The sequence below is a fragment of the Leucoraja erinacea genome, chromosome 1 (genome assembly GCF_028641065.1).
Source record: "Leucoraja erinacea ecotype New England chromosome 1, Leri_hhj_1, whole genome shotgun sequence".
Classification (NCBI taxonomy): Eukaryota; Metazoa; Chordata; class Chondrichthyes; order Rajiformes; family Rajidae; genus Leucoraja; species Leucoraja erinaceus.
This window is the reverse complement of record NC_073377.1, coordinates 64,314,007-64,332,229: the sequence shown is the minus strand read 5'-3', so window position 1 is coordinate 64,332,229 and position 18,223 is coordinate 64,314,007. Positions and strand designations below refer to the sequence as shown.

Here is an 18,223-nt window from a genome sequence, read left to right as displayed (position 1 = left end):
GAAATAAACGGATATGGAGATTTAGAACAATTGAATGAAAGATATGTAAAAAAGTAACAATGATAAAGGCCATTGTTAGCTGTGGGCGAGGTGAAAATGAGTTACAATGATTCAACAAGCCGACTTTGGATGTGAGATGGCTTCCCCCATTGTCTTATTTTTCCTGTTTGCAAAATGCAGAGGGTCTAATCCCTCCCTTAGAGGACTCTCCCCTCACGCACCACTTAATCCTTTCTTTCACTCTCCCCAACCCCTAATTCCGGCCTCTCCCTACTGTCTAGATGCTGGCCAGATGCTCTCTCCCAGTAGAAAGCCACTCTCTGTTCAGGACTTCTCTTTTGTCAGTCGATCGCCCCCCACCTCACCCAAGTCCCACCCAAGAAAGGGGTAGGCCATTTAGAACTGAGATCAGAAAAAACGCAGAGTTGTGAATTTGTGGAATTCTCTGCCGCAGAAGGCAGTGGAGGCCGATTCACTGGATGCATTCAAAAGAGTTACATAGAGCTCCAAGGGCTAGCGGAATCAAGGGATATGGGGAGAAGGCAGGAACGGGGTACTGATTGTGAATGATCAGCCATGATCACATTGAATGGCGGTGCTGGCTCGAAGGGCCGAATGACCTAGTCCCAAACCTATTGTCTATGTATCTGTGTATCAAGCTGCCCAAAGCCTGCAGCCCTGGGTCTCAGGAGCATGTTCACCTGAAGGGCCTGTGCGGTGACTTTTAAGGTGAGGATGGGAAAGATTTAATAGGAATCTTTATAGACAATAGACAATAGGTGCAGGGGAGTAGGCCATTTGAGCCAGCGCCACCAAAGATCTTATAGCGGAGCAAGATAGGCTACTCCTGCTAAACGCAATGGGCTGACGTGTAGTACGCTATGGAGGGGATCCTGGCCATTTTTCCCCGCCCATTTAATAACCTGAGCCTACCTGACCCGACCCGACTCACAATGTAATCAATGTTGCAGGGCAACAGTTTGTGTGGGTTAGATTCATAAATCTGTCAGTTCATACTTCTTGTCAAGAATAAAATTTGACTCTGGTAATTGTCTTTTTTAATGTTTTTTAAATCATTGCTTTTTAAATGGTTCATAAGCAGTGTTTGAGTTGATTTTGTAGTAACCGGAACCGACCCGACTCGTAGGGTAATTGACATTGCGGGGGAACTTTTTGTGTGTGATATAGGGTTAGATTCATAATTCTGTTAGTTCATAATTCTGTTAATTCTTGTTAAAGAATAAAATGTTTATAAACACACATACATGAAAATTATATAAATGTATATAATCATATAATCATATAACACACACAATTATATTTCTTCTGATCCAATAATGAACTTTATTTCAGACTAGACAAGGACATTAAATAAGAAACATTAAATAAGAAACATTGTAAACCTCCCCGCAACTTCACACACGCTAGGCCTTAAACCTCCCCGCAACTTCTCGCCTGCCCCCTCACTACACTCCCCCCCCTCCTATGCCCCCCTCCCCCGCTGCCCCGCACTCCACTCTCCCCCGCTGCCCCGGACCCCCCCTCCCTACAATGTCTCCCCCCCCTCCTATGCCCCGGACCCCCACCTCCTCTCTCCGCGCCCGGACCCCCCACACCTCTCTCTCCCGCTGCCCCAGGCCGCCACTCCCTCCGCTGCGCCAGGCCGCGCACACTCCCTCCCTCTGCCCCGGGCTGCCCTGGACCCCCCACTCCACCTCTCCCGCTTCCCCGGGCCCCACTCCCTCTCCCGCTGCCCCGGGCCGCGCACTCTCCCTCTGCCCTTGGCCCGCACTGCTCCCGCTGCCCCGGGCCACACTCCCTCTCCCGCTGCCCCGGACCCCACACTCCCTCTCCCGCTGCCCCGGACCCCACACTCCCTCTCCCGCTGCCCCGGGCCGCGCACTTCCTCTCCTCGCTGCCCAGGACCCAACACTCCCACTCCCCTGCCCCCCACACTCCGTCTCCCCCCGCTGCGGATCCAATCTTTGGCCAGAAGCAAGATGGCGGAGGCTGGTTGCTAAAATGAGTCATATAATCACCCATGAATCCGCCCATGAGCGTACTACACGTTTGCGTGAGAGTAACCCATCTTGCTTTGCTATAAGATCTTTGAGCGCCACCATTCAATGTGATCATGGCTGATCATCCACAATCAGTACCCCGTTCCTGCCTTCTCCCCATTTCCCGACTCCGCCTTATCTAGCTCTCTTGAAAGCATCCAGAGAAACTGCCTCCACCGCCCTCTGAGGCAGAGAATTCCAGACTCACCACTCTCTGTGAGAAAAAGTGTTTCCTCGTCTCCGTTCTAAATGGCTTACTCCTTATTCTTAAACTGTGGCCCCTGGTTCTGGACTCCCCCAAACATCGGGAACATGTTTCCTGCCTCTAGCGTGTCCAAACCCTTAACAATCTTATATGTTTCAATGAGATCCTCTCTCATCCTTCTAAACTCCAGAGTGTACAAGCCCAGCTGCTCCATTCTATCAACATATGACAGTCCTGCCATCCTGGGAATTAACCTTGTAAACCTACGCTGCACTCCCTCAATAGCAAGAATGTCCTTCCTCAAATTAGGGGACCAAATAAGGGGTAACCTTTTTCACACAAAGGGTGGTGGGTGTATGGAACGAGCTGCCAGAGGAGGTAGTCGAGTCTGGGACTATCCCATCGTTTAAGCAGTTAGACAGGTACATGGACAGGTTTGGAGGGATACGAGGCAAAAGCAAGTTGGTGGGGCCAGTGTTGCTGGGACATTGTTGGCCGCTGGGGGTGTGGTGTGGGCAAGTTGGGGCGAAGGGCCTGTTTCCACGCTGTGTCACTCAATGACTGACGCCGACCGCGGCCTCTCGGTGTCTTGGCCCGGCCCGGCGGCGGCAGTAACACGGCGGGGAAAGGCCGGCGACGGCGGCAGCGGCGCTCAGTTGTCGGGGCGGAAACCGCTCCACCCGCTCCGCCAGCCGCCAGCCGGCGCTTCCTCTTCCCCAGCCTCCCCGCCCTTCCTCCCTCGCCCGCCCTCCCCGCCCCGCTCATCCAACATGGTCGCGGGGTCCGGCCTGGGGCCGCTGCCCGCCTTCTGGCTCGCCTTCGCCGCGGTTTTCCTGATCTCGGTTATATTTCGCAATGTGTGGTCGGGCCCGGGTATTTGCAGCGTGTTATTTCAGGACTTCATGCGCTATGGAAAGAGCAAAAACCTACATTTCTTTCAGCGGCCTCTCTGGCTCCAGCGCCGAGACCTCCCGAAAAGGTATAAACCAAAGATCCTATAAACCAAACAGCATCAGCCGACTCTAGCTCAGGGGGAGGGGGTCAGGCAAGGGAGGGTCATGTGGTCACTTTCCTGGTGCGATTGGGAGCAAAGATTTGATTGGGAGAGTGATCCGTGTGCAACCCAGACCTGCTCACAGCTCAGGAATCCTAGAGGATCTTTGCCGTCAACCCCTTCCTGTAGTACCGAGCAAATCTGCTATAGGATCTTTGGTACCGAGCGTCTTCCTCTTTTTAAAACAGCCCGTGTATATCTTTGGACATTGTTTGGGGATATTGTCTCTCATAGAGAGCAGCAAAAAAAACAAAACAAAATGCGGTAGATAGTTGGGACAGACAGCATTTGTGGAGAGAGAAATAAAATTAATATTTCAGGTTAATAATTGTTCAAGTGCAAGTGTAAAATTGCAACTTTGTCTTTGAAGTGCAAAATGTGTTTTAAGTTGTTCAGGAGATGGTTGGGATTTTGGAGAGAACAAAGGAAGTGTGGGTTGAGATTGAGATCAGGATTGTCCTGGAAAAATGCTGTGGGTGCTATTTTGAAGAGGGTGATGAATGCTTGTTCATCATGTCTTATATGTAGGGAGGAGTGTACGCAGAGGGAGATGAGTGAGGAAGTGGAGAGAAAAACACAATGCTGCACCTCTCTTAGACAGGCTTTGATGTCGTCTAAAGTGGTGGCATTGGGGACAAAGTGCTTGTTGATCACATTGATGGTGACACCTTCCATCACTTTGCTTAAAGTAAACTTGTATAATTTTACATATACAGCATTTGCACATTATCTCCATTCTTCCACATGGTCTGGTTCCTTCTCCCCCTCCCCCATGTAGGTTTATCAGCTGATGTAAATTACCCATTAGTGCACATTGATATCAATAAGTAAAGGGGCATTCAGGAACATTTTTGAGAAAGAGCAATTTATAGAGGTACATAGCAATGAAGAAAGGTGGAATGGAAATCATGGAATTGCTCAGTTGGGATTCAGCAGAGCCTGAGAGGCTGAATAGCCTCATTCTATGTTTTAAATATAGACTAAGTTTTAAGAATCTGTGAATGTGGGTTGTGTAAACAAACTGTTTCAACACAATTCAGACCAGGCAATATTACAGAAATGTATTGTGTTTGTTTTACATAACTTCAGAATGGACTACAGACTTTGGACCATTCTGCTGTTTTACATTTACCATTATATTTATTGTAACTATCGTTATCATGCATATCTTGTACTATATGAGATTAATGCGAGCAAGATATTTCACTGCACCCTGGTACATATTACAATAAACTAATCGGAATCTGAAGTATTCTGCAACATTATTAGACTTTTAATTCAATTCTTATCTGTGCTGCACGTGAACTGAAAGCATTGAAGTTAAACGATATTCAATGTTTGTTTTTAAAAAAAAGTATGCTTTCCACCCTTTAACCAAAGATTATAGAGGAGTTCCTCTATAATCTTTGCTTTTAACTAACACAATTGACGCAATAATAAAGGTGTACACATTGCTAAAACACAGTGATAAATATGATATTTATAGCTAGCTTTATATCATAATTTGGTACAAATCTGATCAGTGTTACAACTCTTAACAATGAATTGGCAGCATTAGAGACAGTCCTGTGTACAGTAGTTCATGAAGATGGCTTACCACCACATTCTCAAGGCCAATTAGAATGGGAAATAAAAGCTGGCCTTGCTATTATATCTAGATTCCCCAAAATAATTTGCCATCACAGGCATGAGACAGGAAAAAAATGAAAAAAGAAGAGAGATAGGGATTCTTTTATTGTACCTTAAAATAACACATTTTATTTGTTTGTCACTTCTTAATTTACACGGAAAATGTGTGATAATCATACCTTGATGTTTACACTTGTCATATTGAAAATATTTTATATTACACCTACACCCACACCTACTTGTAACATGATACCTGTTCCTTGCTTGCTTACTCTAATTAGCGTTTTGTACGTGTACGTGTCCGTAACTGTGCTCCCTGCCCCAACCCCGGTAAGCGGACAGAGGAAAACCGCTACTCTACATGTGCGGAGCTGAGCGCTAGCCGTAGAGATGCGCATGCAAAGACGGTCGGCTCACTGTCTCGTGGAAAGCCATTTGTAGCAGAGATTTAGACAGATCTTTTTTTCACCGAATTTCAAAATCCACGGATCCATGGAGAAATCTCATGCCTGCATATTGAATTTTTAATCAAAGCCAGTTTTCGACATCAGAACAAAGTATACTGTCCAATAGTGAAACAAAGTTAAAAGATGATGATGTTCTTCTGCGAGCACAGAAATTTGTTCAAAAAGAATGTTGTAAGTCAATAAGATGGCAGTGCCTTTATATTTTAATTTTGTGTTTGCAGGTGGTTTTTTCATTTCTATGTGGTTTCAGTGACCTGGAATATTTTTCTACTTGGAATTACATGCCGCAGTCTGTTTTTTGGTCAGCCTTTCCCAGTATGGTTTCAAGCATTGCTCGGTTCCCTATCTGGAAGCATATTACACTTAGAGCCTGGTAAGTACAATGTTTTTGCTTTTGACATAAGATAACAGTAAACTACTGAGATGTGCATGAATGGGGATGATTATTTCTTAACTCTAGGGCAAGCCCAGATGATAAGAAGTAATTGTTCCCATAGAGCGGTAGTAAAAAAATATAAAGCTGATCTATTTAATATTACAATCTATTCAACATTTAATAAGACATTTACCTTCATGCTGTAGAAATATAGATAAGGAAATGAGTGGTTAATAGTGACAATTTAAAACTTGCATTCTTTTATAGCTTTAATATTTATTTTTCAGGTAATGAATTATCTGTCCTCCTGGTACAAATGATGATGTGTATGCAGGGAGTTCGACGCCTCATAGAGTGCATCTTTATCTCTGTGTTTTCTAACGGTGCCATTCACCCAGTACAGTATTGTTGGGGTTTGGTTTATTATGTGCTTGTGGGTTTAACGGTGCATTGTGAAGGACCCCTTCTTGGGACAAAAGGTATGTTTTTAATTGCATAATTTGAAAATATAGGCAGCTTGTTAATTGACTAGTTAATACACAAGATATAATATAAAATAGCAATCTTCTGAGCATAAGGAAAATTTGCCTAGTTTCATCTTCTAGCCCATTTGGGTTTTGGTATTTATTGGTATGCAGGAAAACATTCTCAATTTATTCAATATTCCAATAACACCAGGGAAGCTGTTCTTGAATCTGGTAGTACCTGTACACGTTTTCAACCTTCTGTATTGTCTAATTTCCAGGAGGGAGGAGAAGAAATAACGACCAGGTTGTGAATGGTCCTTGATTATGTTTTCTGCTTTCCTGATGGGGTGTTGGCTAGTTTATATCATGGACTGGGCTACATCCACAACTCTGCAATTTCTTACAGACTTGGGCAGAGCATTTATCAAACCAAGCTGTGTTGCATCCCTTTAGAATGCTTTTTGTGGTGCACCTGTAGAAATTGGTAAGAGTCACTGGAGACGTGCTGAATTTACTTGGCCTTCTGGAGAAGTAGAGTTGTTGAGATGATTTTTTGGCTGTGGTGTCCATGTGGTTGGTCCAGGACAATTTGTTGATGATATTTACAGCTAGGAACTTGAAGCTCTTGACCATCTCCACTTAAGCAGAGATAGGTTGAATAAGTTAGGTCTTTATTCTCTGGAGCGCAGAAGGTTAAGGGGGGACCTGATAGAGGTCTTTAAAATGATGAGAGGGATAGACAGAGTTGATGTGGACAAGCTTTTCCCTTTGAGAATAGGGAAGATTCAAACAAGAGGACATGACTTCAGAATTAAAGGACATAAGTTTAGGGGTAATATGAGGGGGAACTTCTTTACGCAGAGAGTGGTGGCGGTGTGGAATGAGCTCCCAGTGGAAGTGGTGGAGGCAGGTTCATTGGTATCATTTAAAAATAAATTGGATAGGCATATGGATGAGAAGGGAATGGAGGGTTATGGTATGAGTGCAGGCAGGTGGGACTAAGGGGGGAAAAAAATTTGTTCGGCATGGACTTGTAGGGCCGAGATGGCCTGTTTCCGTGCTGTAATTGTTATATGGTTATATGGTTAAGCACTATTGATGCAAACTGGGACGTGTACTCCACCCAACTTCCTGAAGTAAATAAGGGAGAGGCTGTTATCTCTTGACACCATGTTAGTCAGCTTTCTATCTCCTTATTTCACTCCATCTCAACATTGCTCGAGATCAGGCCCACTGTGCGAGTGTCATCTGCAAATTTGTAAAAAGAGTTAGAGTTGAATTAGGCTACATAGTTATGAATATACAGGGAGTATAATAAAGGGCTGAGAAAGCAGCCTAGTGGGCAATGGTGTTGAGAATTATCATGGAAGATATTTTGTGTACAATATAGGATGTTTACTATAGATTACAATCTATAGGGGAAAATAGAAATGGGTGGAGATGGGAAGATGTGGCCAATAGTGGGATCTCGTTGGAGGTCGCGAAAGTGTTGGAGGATTATATAGAAATTATATATAGGATTATATAGAAAATAGGTGCAGGAGTAAGCCGTTTGGCCCTTTGAGCCAGCACCACCATTTAATATGACCATGGCTGATCAATTAAAATGTAAAACAGGCGGGTAGCATTAAGGACAATCCCAAAAGATTTTATAAATACATAAGGGGGAAAGGGTAACGAGAGAGAGAGAGAGAGGGACATCTCAGGAATCAAAGCAGTCACCTCTGTGTGGAGCCACAGGAGATGGGCAAGGTCCTAAATTAGTATTTCTCCTCTGTATTTACCGAGGTGAAAGATAGTAGGAAGGAGGAAATTGGAGCAGTCACTGGAAGCGTCTTGAGAGCAGTCAGGGTTACTGTCGAAGAGGTACTGAAGGTACCGTCGTGTTTGAAGGTAGACAAATCTCCAGGGCCTGATCTGATATATTCGAGGTCATTGTGGGAAACTAGAGAGGAAATTGCGGGAGCCCTGGTTGAAATTTACAAGTCGTCATTAAATGTAGGAGAGGTACCGGAAGACTGGAGGGTGGCAAATGTTGTGCCTCTTTTCAAGAAGGGCTGCAGGGAAAATGCAGGGAACTATAGGCCGGTGATGGGTAAGTAACTGGAGAGTATTCAGAGGGAAAGGATATACAGGCTTTTGGATGGGCAAGGGCTGATTAGGGACTGTCAACATGGTTTTGTATGTGGGAGGTTGTGTCTCACAAATCTGATTGATTTTTTTGAAGACCTGACCAAGAAGATTGATGAGGGCAGAGCTGTAGATGTTGTGTACAGGGATTTCAGTAAGACGTTCAACAAGGTTCCGCATGGTAGGCTGCTCTGGAAGGTTAGATCGCATGGTATCCAAGGAGAGATAGCTGAATGGATAGCAAATTGGCTCCATGGAAGGAAGCAGAGGGTAATGGTGATGATTGATTCTCGGACTGGATGCCTGTGACGAGTGTTGTGCCTCAGGGTTCGGTGCTGGACTAGTTACTGTTTGTCATCTACATCAATGATTTGGATGAGAACATGCAGGGCAAGATTAGCAAGTTTGCTGATGATTCAAAAGTTCGTGATTTTGCAGAAGATGGTTGTGAACAATGCAGCAGGATCTGGATCGATTGGCCAGGTGGGAAGAGGAATGGTTGATGGAATTTAACACAGAGGAGTGTGAGATGTTGCATTTTGGGATGTCGAACAAGGGCAGGACCTACACAGTAAATGGTAGGCCTCTGGGTAGTGTCTATAGAGGGTGTGAGCTATAGGGAGAGGTTGAGTAGGCTGGGTCTCCATTCCATGGAGCGCAGGAGGATGAGGGGAGACATGAAGAGGTATACAAAATCATAAGAGGAATAGATCGGGTAGATGCACAGTCTTTTGTCCAGAGTAGGGGAATCGAGAACCAGAGGACATGGGTTCAAGGTGAAGGGGAAAAGATTTAATAGGCATCTGAGGGAAAACTTTTTCAAACAAAGGGTGGCAGGCATATGGAACAAGCTGCCAGAGGAAGTAGTAGAGGCTGGGACTCTCCCATCGTTTAAGAAACAGTTAGGCAGGTACGTGGATAGGACAGGTTTGGAGGGATATGGACCAAGCACAGGCAAGTGGGACTAGTGTAGCTGGGACATCGTTGGCTGGTGTGTGTCAGTTGGGCCGAAGGGCCTGTTTCCACACTGTATTACTCTATGACTATGACTTGCCCATTCCTGCTTTTTCCCCTATATCCCTTGATTCATTTAGCCCAAAGAGCTAAATCTAATTCCCTCTTGAAAATATCCAGTGAATTGGCCTCCACAGCCTTCTGTGGCAGAGTATTCCACACATTTACAACTCTCAGGGTAAAAAAGTTTTTCCTCATCTCTACCCCTTCTCTTAAACTGTGACCCCTGGTCCTGGACTCCCCCAATATCGGGAACATTTTTCCTGCGTCTAGCCTGTCCAATCCTTCAAAAATGTTATATGTTTTTATAAGATACCCTCTCATGCTTCTAAATTCCAGTGAATACAAGCACAGTCGACCCATTTTTAATTTTCCTTTGTCACGTTTGGACTGACAAAGAACATAGAGCGGATTATTTTGGTAAGCATTGATCTACCATGGTGCTTGGGGTCAAGAGGTTGGAATTTCTCTATCTCTCTTGTCTCTCTATCTATCTATCTATCTATCTATCTATCTATCTATCTATCTATCGCTCTCTCGCTCTCTCTTCCTTGGCATTCGCGGAATCATTTGACGTTTTGCAAAGACAACAGTATCTGCAGTTCCTTCCTATTGCAGAAGAACCCTGGCCTGAAACAACTCCTAATCCATTCCCTCCAGATGTTGCCTAGCCTGCTGAGTTTCTCCAGCACTGTTTTTAATTTAACTCTGAAATTGAAGATAGACACAAAAAGCTGGAGTAACTCAGCGGGACAGGCAGCATCTCTGGATAGAAGGAATGGGTGACTTCAGGTAGAGACCCTCCTTCAGCCAATCACAAGTACTCTCACCAACGAGAGTTCAGTTCAATCTGAAGAAAGGTCTCGACCCGAAATGTCACCCATTCCTTCTCTCCAGAGTCGCTGCCTGTCCTGCTGAGTTACTCCAGCATTTTGTGTTTATTCACAAGTACTCTTTGTATCTCTGTGGAATATAGACCCTGTGGAGGCGTTGTATGGAATTATGTAACTGGTTTGGACTGATGGTGGGATGGGAGAAGTGGAGTGTCTGCTGTCCATATGCATTCTGTAAGCGCAGTCGATTTACTGCCGTTGGTTATGTATCTCCCGTAACCTGTTTCAGTTCAGATGCTTACGAAATCGCATTTAAAAAACACAATTAAAGCTCCTTCTACCTGGTCAGGCTTTGGATTCACATCCTAGCTGCTCATTAAGTTTTTTCTACACGATATCCCTGTTTCTTTTGACAAGCATTTAAAGTCTATGGTCTCCAGTTCTCAAGTCTAGTTTAATTTTGGATGCGCAAATGTATTGAGGTGCAGGAACAATGAAAAACTTGCTTGCAGCAGCATTGCAGGCACACATAGACAACACACGAAAACATACATTATACATATTACCTAATCATACACAGTTATTATGTTACAGGTTGTAACAACCGAAACAAGGTAAACAACCTGAAACAGGTTACAGGAGATACATGGTTGAGCCGCCTTCCCCATTTTGTTTTTTCGCCAGACAGGGATGAACAATTTTTGGAGTTCATCCATGCGGTCTTTAAATCTTTGCCATTGCATCTCCAGCATCAACCCTTTAATTTACCAGTCTATCCTAGCCAATTCCCATCTCATACCTTCAAAGTCTCCTTCAGTCTGAATTGTGTCCTAAATCCTATGGATCCTATGCAATTTGCCTATCGGGCCAATAGATCTGTGGATGATGCAGTCAACCTGGGCCTGCACTTCATCCTACAGCACTTGGACTGCCAGGGGACCTATGCGAGGACCCTGTTTGCTGATTTTAGCTCTGCATTCAACACCATTGTGCCAGAGCTACTACATTCCAAACTTTCCGAATTGACTGTGCCTGAACCCCTCTGTTGGTGGATCACCAGCTTCCTGACAGACATGAAGCAGCATGTGAGGTTGGTAAAGCACATCTCGCACCCGGAAACGCTCGGCATAGGAGCACCGCAAAGCTGCGTACTCTCCCCTCTCCTCTCCTCTACTCTCTCTACACCAACGACTGCACCTCCACAGACTCCTCTGTCAAGCTTCTCAAGTTTGCGGACGACACAACCCTGATTAGACTGATCCAGGATGGGGAGGAATCTGTCTACAGACAGGAAGTGTCACAGCTGGCGTCCTGGTGCCGTCGCAACAACCGAGAGCTCAATGCTCTTAAGACAGTGGAATTGATTGTAGACTTTAGGAGAGCTCACCCTCCCCTCACCCCACTCGCCATCAACAACACCACAGTCACATCTGTGGAGTCTTTTAAGTTCCTGGGAACCATCATCTCCAAGAACAATAAGTGGGGGGCTACCATCGACTCCACAGTCAAAAAGGCACAACAGAGGATGTACTTCCTACAGCAGCTGAGGAAGCACAATCTGCCACAGGCAATGATGGTCCAATACTACACGGCCATCGTAGAGTCTGTTCTCACCTTCTCCATCATGGTCTGGTTTGGCTCAGCCACCAAGCATGATAACTGGAGGCTGCAGCAAATCGTCCGATCAGCAGAGAAGGTTATTGGTTGCAACCTTCCCTCCGTTGATGAACTGTACACTGCAAGAGCCAGGAAGCGAGTGGGCAAGATCATCTCTGACCCCTCTCACCCTGGCCACAAACTCTTTGAATCGTTCCCTCCAGAAGGCGACTCCGAACTGTCAAAGCTGCCACAGCCAGACATAAATACAGTTTTTATCCACGAGTAGTTGCTTTACTTAATAGCCAAAAATCTGTAGCCTCCGTTTGATTGATGATATTGATGATATTTTATTGGTTCACATGCTTGATCAATGGTGTATTATCATTAATGTTTATTATTATCATTAATGTTTAGTGTTTTCCGAGTCATTCGTAACTGTCACTGTATGTCATGTTGTTACTTGTGGGTGGGGCACCAAGGCAAATTCCTTGTATGTGAATACTTGGCCAATAAACCTAGTTACTTACTAATGCAGAATTCCATCATATTACGGTCACTGTTGCCCGAGGGGCTTTGCACAACAAGATCACTAACTAATCTTTCCTCATTACAGAATACCCAGTTTAGCATGGCCTGCTCTCTTATCGGTTCCACTACATATTGGTTTAAAATATGGTGCTGGCTCGAAGGGCCAAATGGCCCACTCCTGCACCTATTGTCTATTGTCTAAAATACCATCCCGTATACATTCCAGGAAATCCTCCTCCTCAGCGCTGTTACCAGTTTGGTTGGCCCAATCAATATGTAGATTAAAGTCACCCATGATAGCTGCTGTACATTTGCTACACACATCCCTAATTTCCTGCATGATGATATCCTCAACCTCCCTACTGCTGTTTGGTGGTAGGTATACAACTTCAACAATCCTTTTTTGCCCTTGGCTATTTCGCAGTTCTATCCGTACCGATTCTACAGCATCCAAGCTAATGTCTCTCCTTGCTATTGCATTAATTTCCTCTTTAACCAGCAATGCCACCCCACCTCCTCTTCCTTTCTGTACCCCTGCATGTTTAGCTCCCAGCCTTGGTTACGCTGGAGCCATATCTCCGTAATTCCAACTATTTCATATCCCTTAACTGCTAACTGCACATTCAATTCATCCACCTTATTATGAATGCTCCTTGCATTAAGGCACAAAGCTTTCAGGTTTGTTTTTCTCATGTCCCTTCTACCTTTTGCTTCTGTCCTATTATGGCCCTCTGTCTCATTGTATTGCTTCCCATCCCCCTGACCTGTTAGTTTAAGCGTGGCCATTCCTACACCCTCTTTCCTGTTAACTGCACGCATGCAATTCCAAATTGTTGACTCCACCCTCCCACAGTTTAGTTTTGATTTAAACCAGCATCTGCAGTTCCCTCCTACATATTATAATATTTGCAATCCTTTAATTCTTTGGAACCAGTTCTGTAGCTGAGTACATAAAGGAAGGGTGCGGCAAATGTCCAGTTTACTGTTGTTTACCTCAGTCTTGATGCAGGTCTCATTCTTGGTAAACCGAGCCAAAATCTGGGTTTATTAACAGAAATATGTTTTCCCACCAGACCTCCAATTTGGATCATAACATTTTAATGAGTATAAGACTGAATTCCATAAGCTGCCTACGTACTATATATATAGTACTTTATTGGGCTTTTGCTGTTTATAATATAAATTATCATGGATGTTTCGTGATTGTATCTTGAACCTGACTGAAAATAAAGCCTCAGCCCCAGAGCTGCTTATTGTTATTTTTATTGCAGCATCAATTTTTACCGTTCAATGATATAACAGAGAGGTTTACGTAGGCATTTGCAGTTATGCTGTGTATGGGGACTTTCAAAAGGATTTCATGAAGTGGGTCTCAATAGCTTGTTACGTAACAACAGCACAAGCAGTAAGGGGCATTGCCAACAAGAATAAAATACATAAAGCAATGTATATTCCAGTAACCCATTAGCACATGGTTCTGGAGTCAAATCCTTTGTATGTAGTTACCCTGCTGTACTAAAAAAAAAAATAGGCATCCAGTTGGCTGCACACTGTTCTTCCATTTCGTCAACGCCTCCATTAGCACTCGGGATGGTTTCTCAGGGATGAGAATACACATTGAATCCACTCTAAAAAGGGTAATTATGGGCATTATATATGTTCTGCTGGGAACCTGGGGGGTTCTCTGCTTCTCGATTGCTCTGATTGTAACCTAGTCAAGGGCTCAGCCCTCTGCGGACTCCCCAGCAACAATGAAATGGGAATTAGATTATTATTTCCAAGAGGAAATATTTGCAGGGCCGTGGATCAATTAGTTGCACAGCCCTTTCAAGAAATAGGCACCGGCAGAATTGACCAGATCATGTCCTTTTTGCTACAATATTCTCTGGTATTATTCTATTGTTGGTTAATGCACAAATGGACACAAAGTGCTGGAGTAACTCAGGAAACATCACCTATCCATGTTCTCCAGAGATACTGCCTGACCTGCAGTTACTCCAACACTTTGTGTCCTTTAATTCTATTATTACTGGTTTATGCACTGGCTTATTTTAGTTTCGGGTATACAGCAATATAAAAGTAGTAACACAGCTGGAAGGTCATGTCGTGATTTGATTTTTGAGCACATTGAATTCTATTGTACATGTTAATCAGATGAGAACATGACCATCAAGTTGTTTTTATATATGTAAATTCCATCAGGAGACCACTGCACAGTTTTGACTTTGTACCAATAATAGGTGTACTCGGACAGTATTATGTTGCTCATCAATTTTAATATTAGAGAATTTGAACAGTCGAATTGTTTCACTGAGTCAAGATAGTGAGTGAAATTGATGAATAGCTAAAACAAAATGTGTGCAAGCATATTGTTAATCTTTTAATTTATGTGCAGCATACACAGTTCGTGACCTGATTGCACAAGGACAATGGTACCATATTGCTGGAATAATGCTGTTTTTGTGGGGAACAATTCATCAACACAAGAGTCATATGATCCTGGCCAATCTGAGGAAAAACAAATTGGGTAAGAACTTCTTCCTTTATACCTTGTTTGTGTAAGTATGAAAATGATGTGTGAACCAATGAGATGAGGCATAATCCCAAATTAATAAATTGAAATGGGTGTCTGACATGGAACCAAAACTTGCATACCAAAACCTGGTATTTAATAATCCAATAACATGGTTTATTATTTTGTGCAGTTACATGCTATTCAGAATGCTTTTTCTGGTAGAAAATATCTTACCAATCTTTATGTCAATGCTGCTGGTAGTCTTGTGATAGTTGTTCATTTGTGCAGGAGGTTTTAAAGGAGCTTGATTTTTAAATGAAGGTGAATCAGGATGCAGGATATGCATTAACCCCAATGAGGGAAGTTGACCATGGCTACTATTGTATGGCCTGCTTAAAAGCATTGTTCCTCTCCTTCATTGTAGTCAAGCAACACTTAATTACTGACTTTGTTGCATCTCTGATCATCTGTTTAAAAGTTGCATGGATTTCTTCATATTCTATCTTTAATTATAAGCCAAATCCTATAAACTGTTTCTTTAATTCACTTATTTTTTTAATGCAGCACAATTTGATAGGCTTCCTTCGGAACTATGTCCATGGGTCATACTTCATCTGTAAATATAAATATTCCACATTCATGGTCTGTCTTTATATAAAGATGTTCACAGCCAAAGGATATTCAATGTTCTTGCATTGATATTTTCCAGCACTTTCTGGTTGATCTGCATTGCAAGCCCAACCAGTCTGGCAACATTGGTCATTTATAGTGACTCAGTTTTCCCTTCTCCCCAAGAGCTGTTAATGTAAGCATGTAAATTAATTTTGGCCTTCTGGTCTGCTTTGTATTGTGGTGATTAGATGATATCTTCAAACACCATGCAATCAAATTTAATAAAATATGTGTTGGATTTTCCATGGCAGAGCACACCCAGTTTTTGAAAGTGATGTTCTCCTGAGGCTATTATTCTACTTTGCTATCATTTTTTTTTCGCTTTGCCTCTTTCCTTTCTTATACTTTTGCTAAGAAACAATGGTAGGTGAGATTCATGATGTCCAGTTGGCGCACACTGATTAATTTTACAGTTGCCAGATGATTTAGTTTAGAGAAACAGCATGGAAATAGGCCCTGCGACCCACTGAGTCCACGCTGATCATCGATCACCGATACACTAGTTCTACGTCCTACACACTAGGGACAAATTACATAAGCCAATTAACCTCCAAACCTGCAAGTCTTTTGAATATGGGCAGAAACCGGAGCAGCCGGAGAAAACCCATGTGACCTTTGGGAGAACATACAAACTCTGCACAGACATCGCCCACAGTCAGGATCGAACCCAGGTCTCTGACACTGAGGTAGCAGCTCTACCCATGCAACACTGTGCCGCCTCTTAAATACCACCTCTCCTTGAGAATAATTTCCTTACAAAAAGCCATGTTTCAATGTATGTTCCACCTTAGGATCACTATCCCCTCTAAGCTCTCCCCTGGGTCATTACTTATGATGTGGGACAGTGGTTAAGCAACCACCCAGTTTTGTTTTTAAATTCTATTGAAATTTGTATGCAAGAAATGATCAGCTCCATGATTATACTTTTCCCTTTAAGTAATTAACTGTTTCTGTTCACATCTAGGTGAAGTGACCAACTTCCGATATAGCATCCCTGAAGGTGATTGGTTTGAAGTGGTTTCTTGTCCACATTATTTGGCTGAACTGCTGATCTACATTGCTTTAAGTGTGACCTTTAAGGGACAACACCTTACATGGTGGTTTCTTATACTATATGTATTATTTAGCCATGCAATGATGGCAGCCCAATCCCATGAATTCTATGTAACATTGTTTGACACCTACCCCAAAAAGCGAAAAGCACTCATACCATTTATATGGTAGACAAAAATGCTGGAGAAACTCAGCAGGTGAGGCAGCGTCTATGGAGCGAAAGAATAGGAATCTTATATCATTTATATTGTCATTTTTCATAAAGAGTATTGAGTTTTTAAAATGGTTTTTCATCGTATAAATTCATTGGTTAATTTGAATGTGTATTGTACAAATTATGCACAAATTTTACAGGCTTTTGTTATTAATAATTTGCAACGGTCTTAATGTCTGAATGTTAGAAATGTTAACTAAAGAAAATGCGCTTTTGTACGAATGACAACGAAGCAATTTCACCGTTTTAATTGCAATGAGTTTTTGAATCTACACCTATCTTTTGGAATTCTTACTGTCATCTTCCTTTTGTTGTTTGAGATGCTGTGAACGAAAGGAAGGTGAGAAATGGCAACAAGCATTCAGTTCAATAAGAAATTATGTATAAACTTCCAGATCATAACTTTCATCTACCTCTGTTTTATAATGCAAAGGGCTACCTTAAAATGATGCAATTATCAATGCAATATGTCATAAAGACAATATCATGTCTCTGCAAGCAGTTATGTATAACAATATCTGCATACTGATTGTGACAATTGCTGAATAGTGGAATTAAAACTTATGATGTCAAAAATGTCTTGAATACTTCCTTCTTGATGGCCTCTAAAGTCTGTAATTAAAATTACCTACACTCAGTATTGTTGCTTTCCAATGGGAATTACAGCTGTATTTAGGTATGTTACAAAACTTACCTTCAGCGGCGCTGCAGTTCTGCCACTGGCCGTTTTTGCGACTTTGGCGCCTTTGAGAGGGGGACGGGATTAAAATGCGGTTTTCTCCTACCTGTCGAAGTCTATTTTTGTAAGGCTGTTTAGCTGCTGAAGAATAATCGATCCGACTTGCGTTTTATCAAGTTTTTTTAAAAACATCACTGGATAATTTAATTGCTGGAGTAAAATAAAAATCGACTTCTAAAGCCGTCAACGGGACGGATCTCATGTACGGGACAAAGCAAGGTAAGCCATTTATTTTACATATAAACGTGCTTCTTAGGTTGCGAAAAGGTGATTTAGGCCCCATACGAACCGGCAGTGTTTTTCCTGCCAATATGCGGTTCACCGCAAATGCAACGTTCCAATCGATCGCGTTCCACAAAATCCCACTCGCAAGATGATTTAAATGGCCATTAATTTACGGGAATTAAACACTAAATTCCGTCCTTGGCCTATAAATTCATGACAATGAGATTTAAAAATCATGTTATATTGTGAATTCTTGTGTGAATGTTATTTGGCCACTTCGGCTATTTAAAAATATTAACCTTTTCTTAAGAAATGGATAGATGTTTAGATCTAGTAATTGAATTTTGTAATTAGCTACAATTAGGTAACTAACTAATTATATGCTTTAATTTCCAGTCATCCAAGTAAGATCGTTTCATATTTGTTTCAGAATGCTTCAATCT

The 18,223-nt window shown here is 42.8% G+C and overlaps 1 protein-coding gene across 1 annotated transcript; it reads left to right on the top strand.

The window, feature by feature from the left end:
• Positions 1-3,002: 3,002 nt before the first annotated feature.
• On the top strand, positions 3,003-17,392 carry srd5a3 (steroid 5 alpha-reductase 3). The gene is made up of 5 exons (XM_055636022.1): positions 3,003-3,244; positions 5,637-5,788; positions 6,079-6,270; positions 14,758-14,889; positions 16,514-17,392. Exons 1-5 carry the CDS (start codon positions 3,036-3,038, stop codon positions 16,771-16,773), a joined length of 945 nt encoding a protein of 314 aa, XP_055491997.1. The 5' UTR covers positions 3,003-3,035; the 3' UTR covers positions 16,774-17,392.
• The last annotated feature ends 831 nt before the right edge of the window (positions 17,393-18,223 follow it).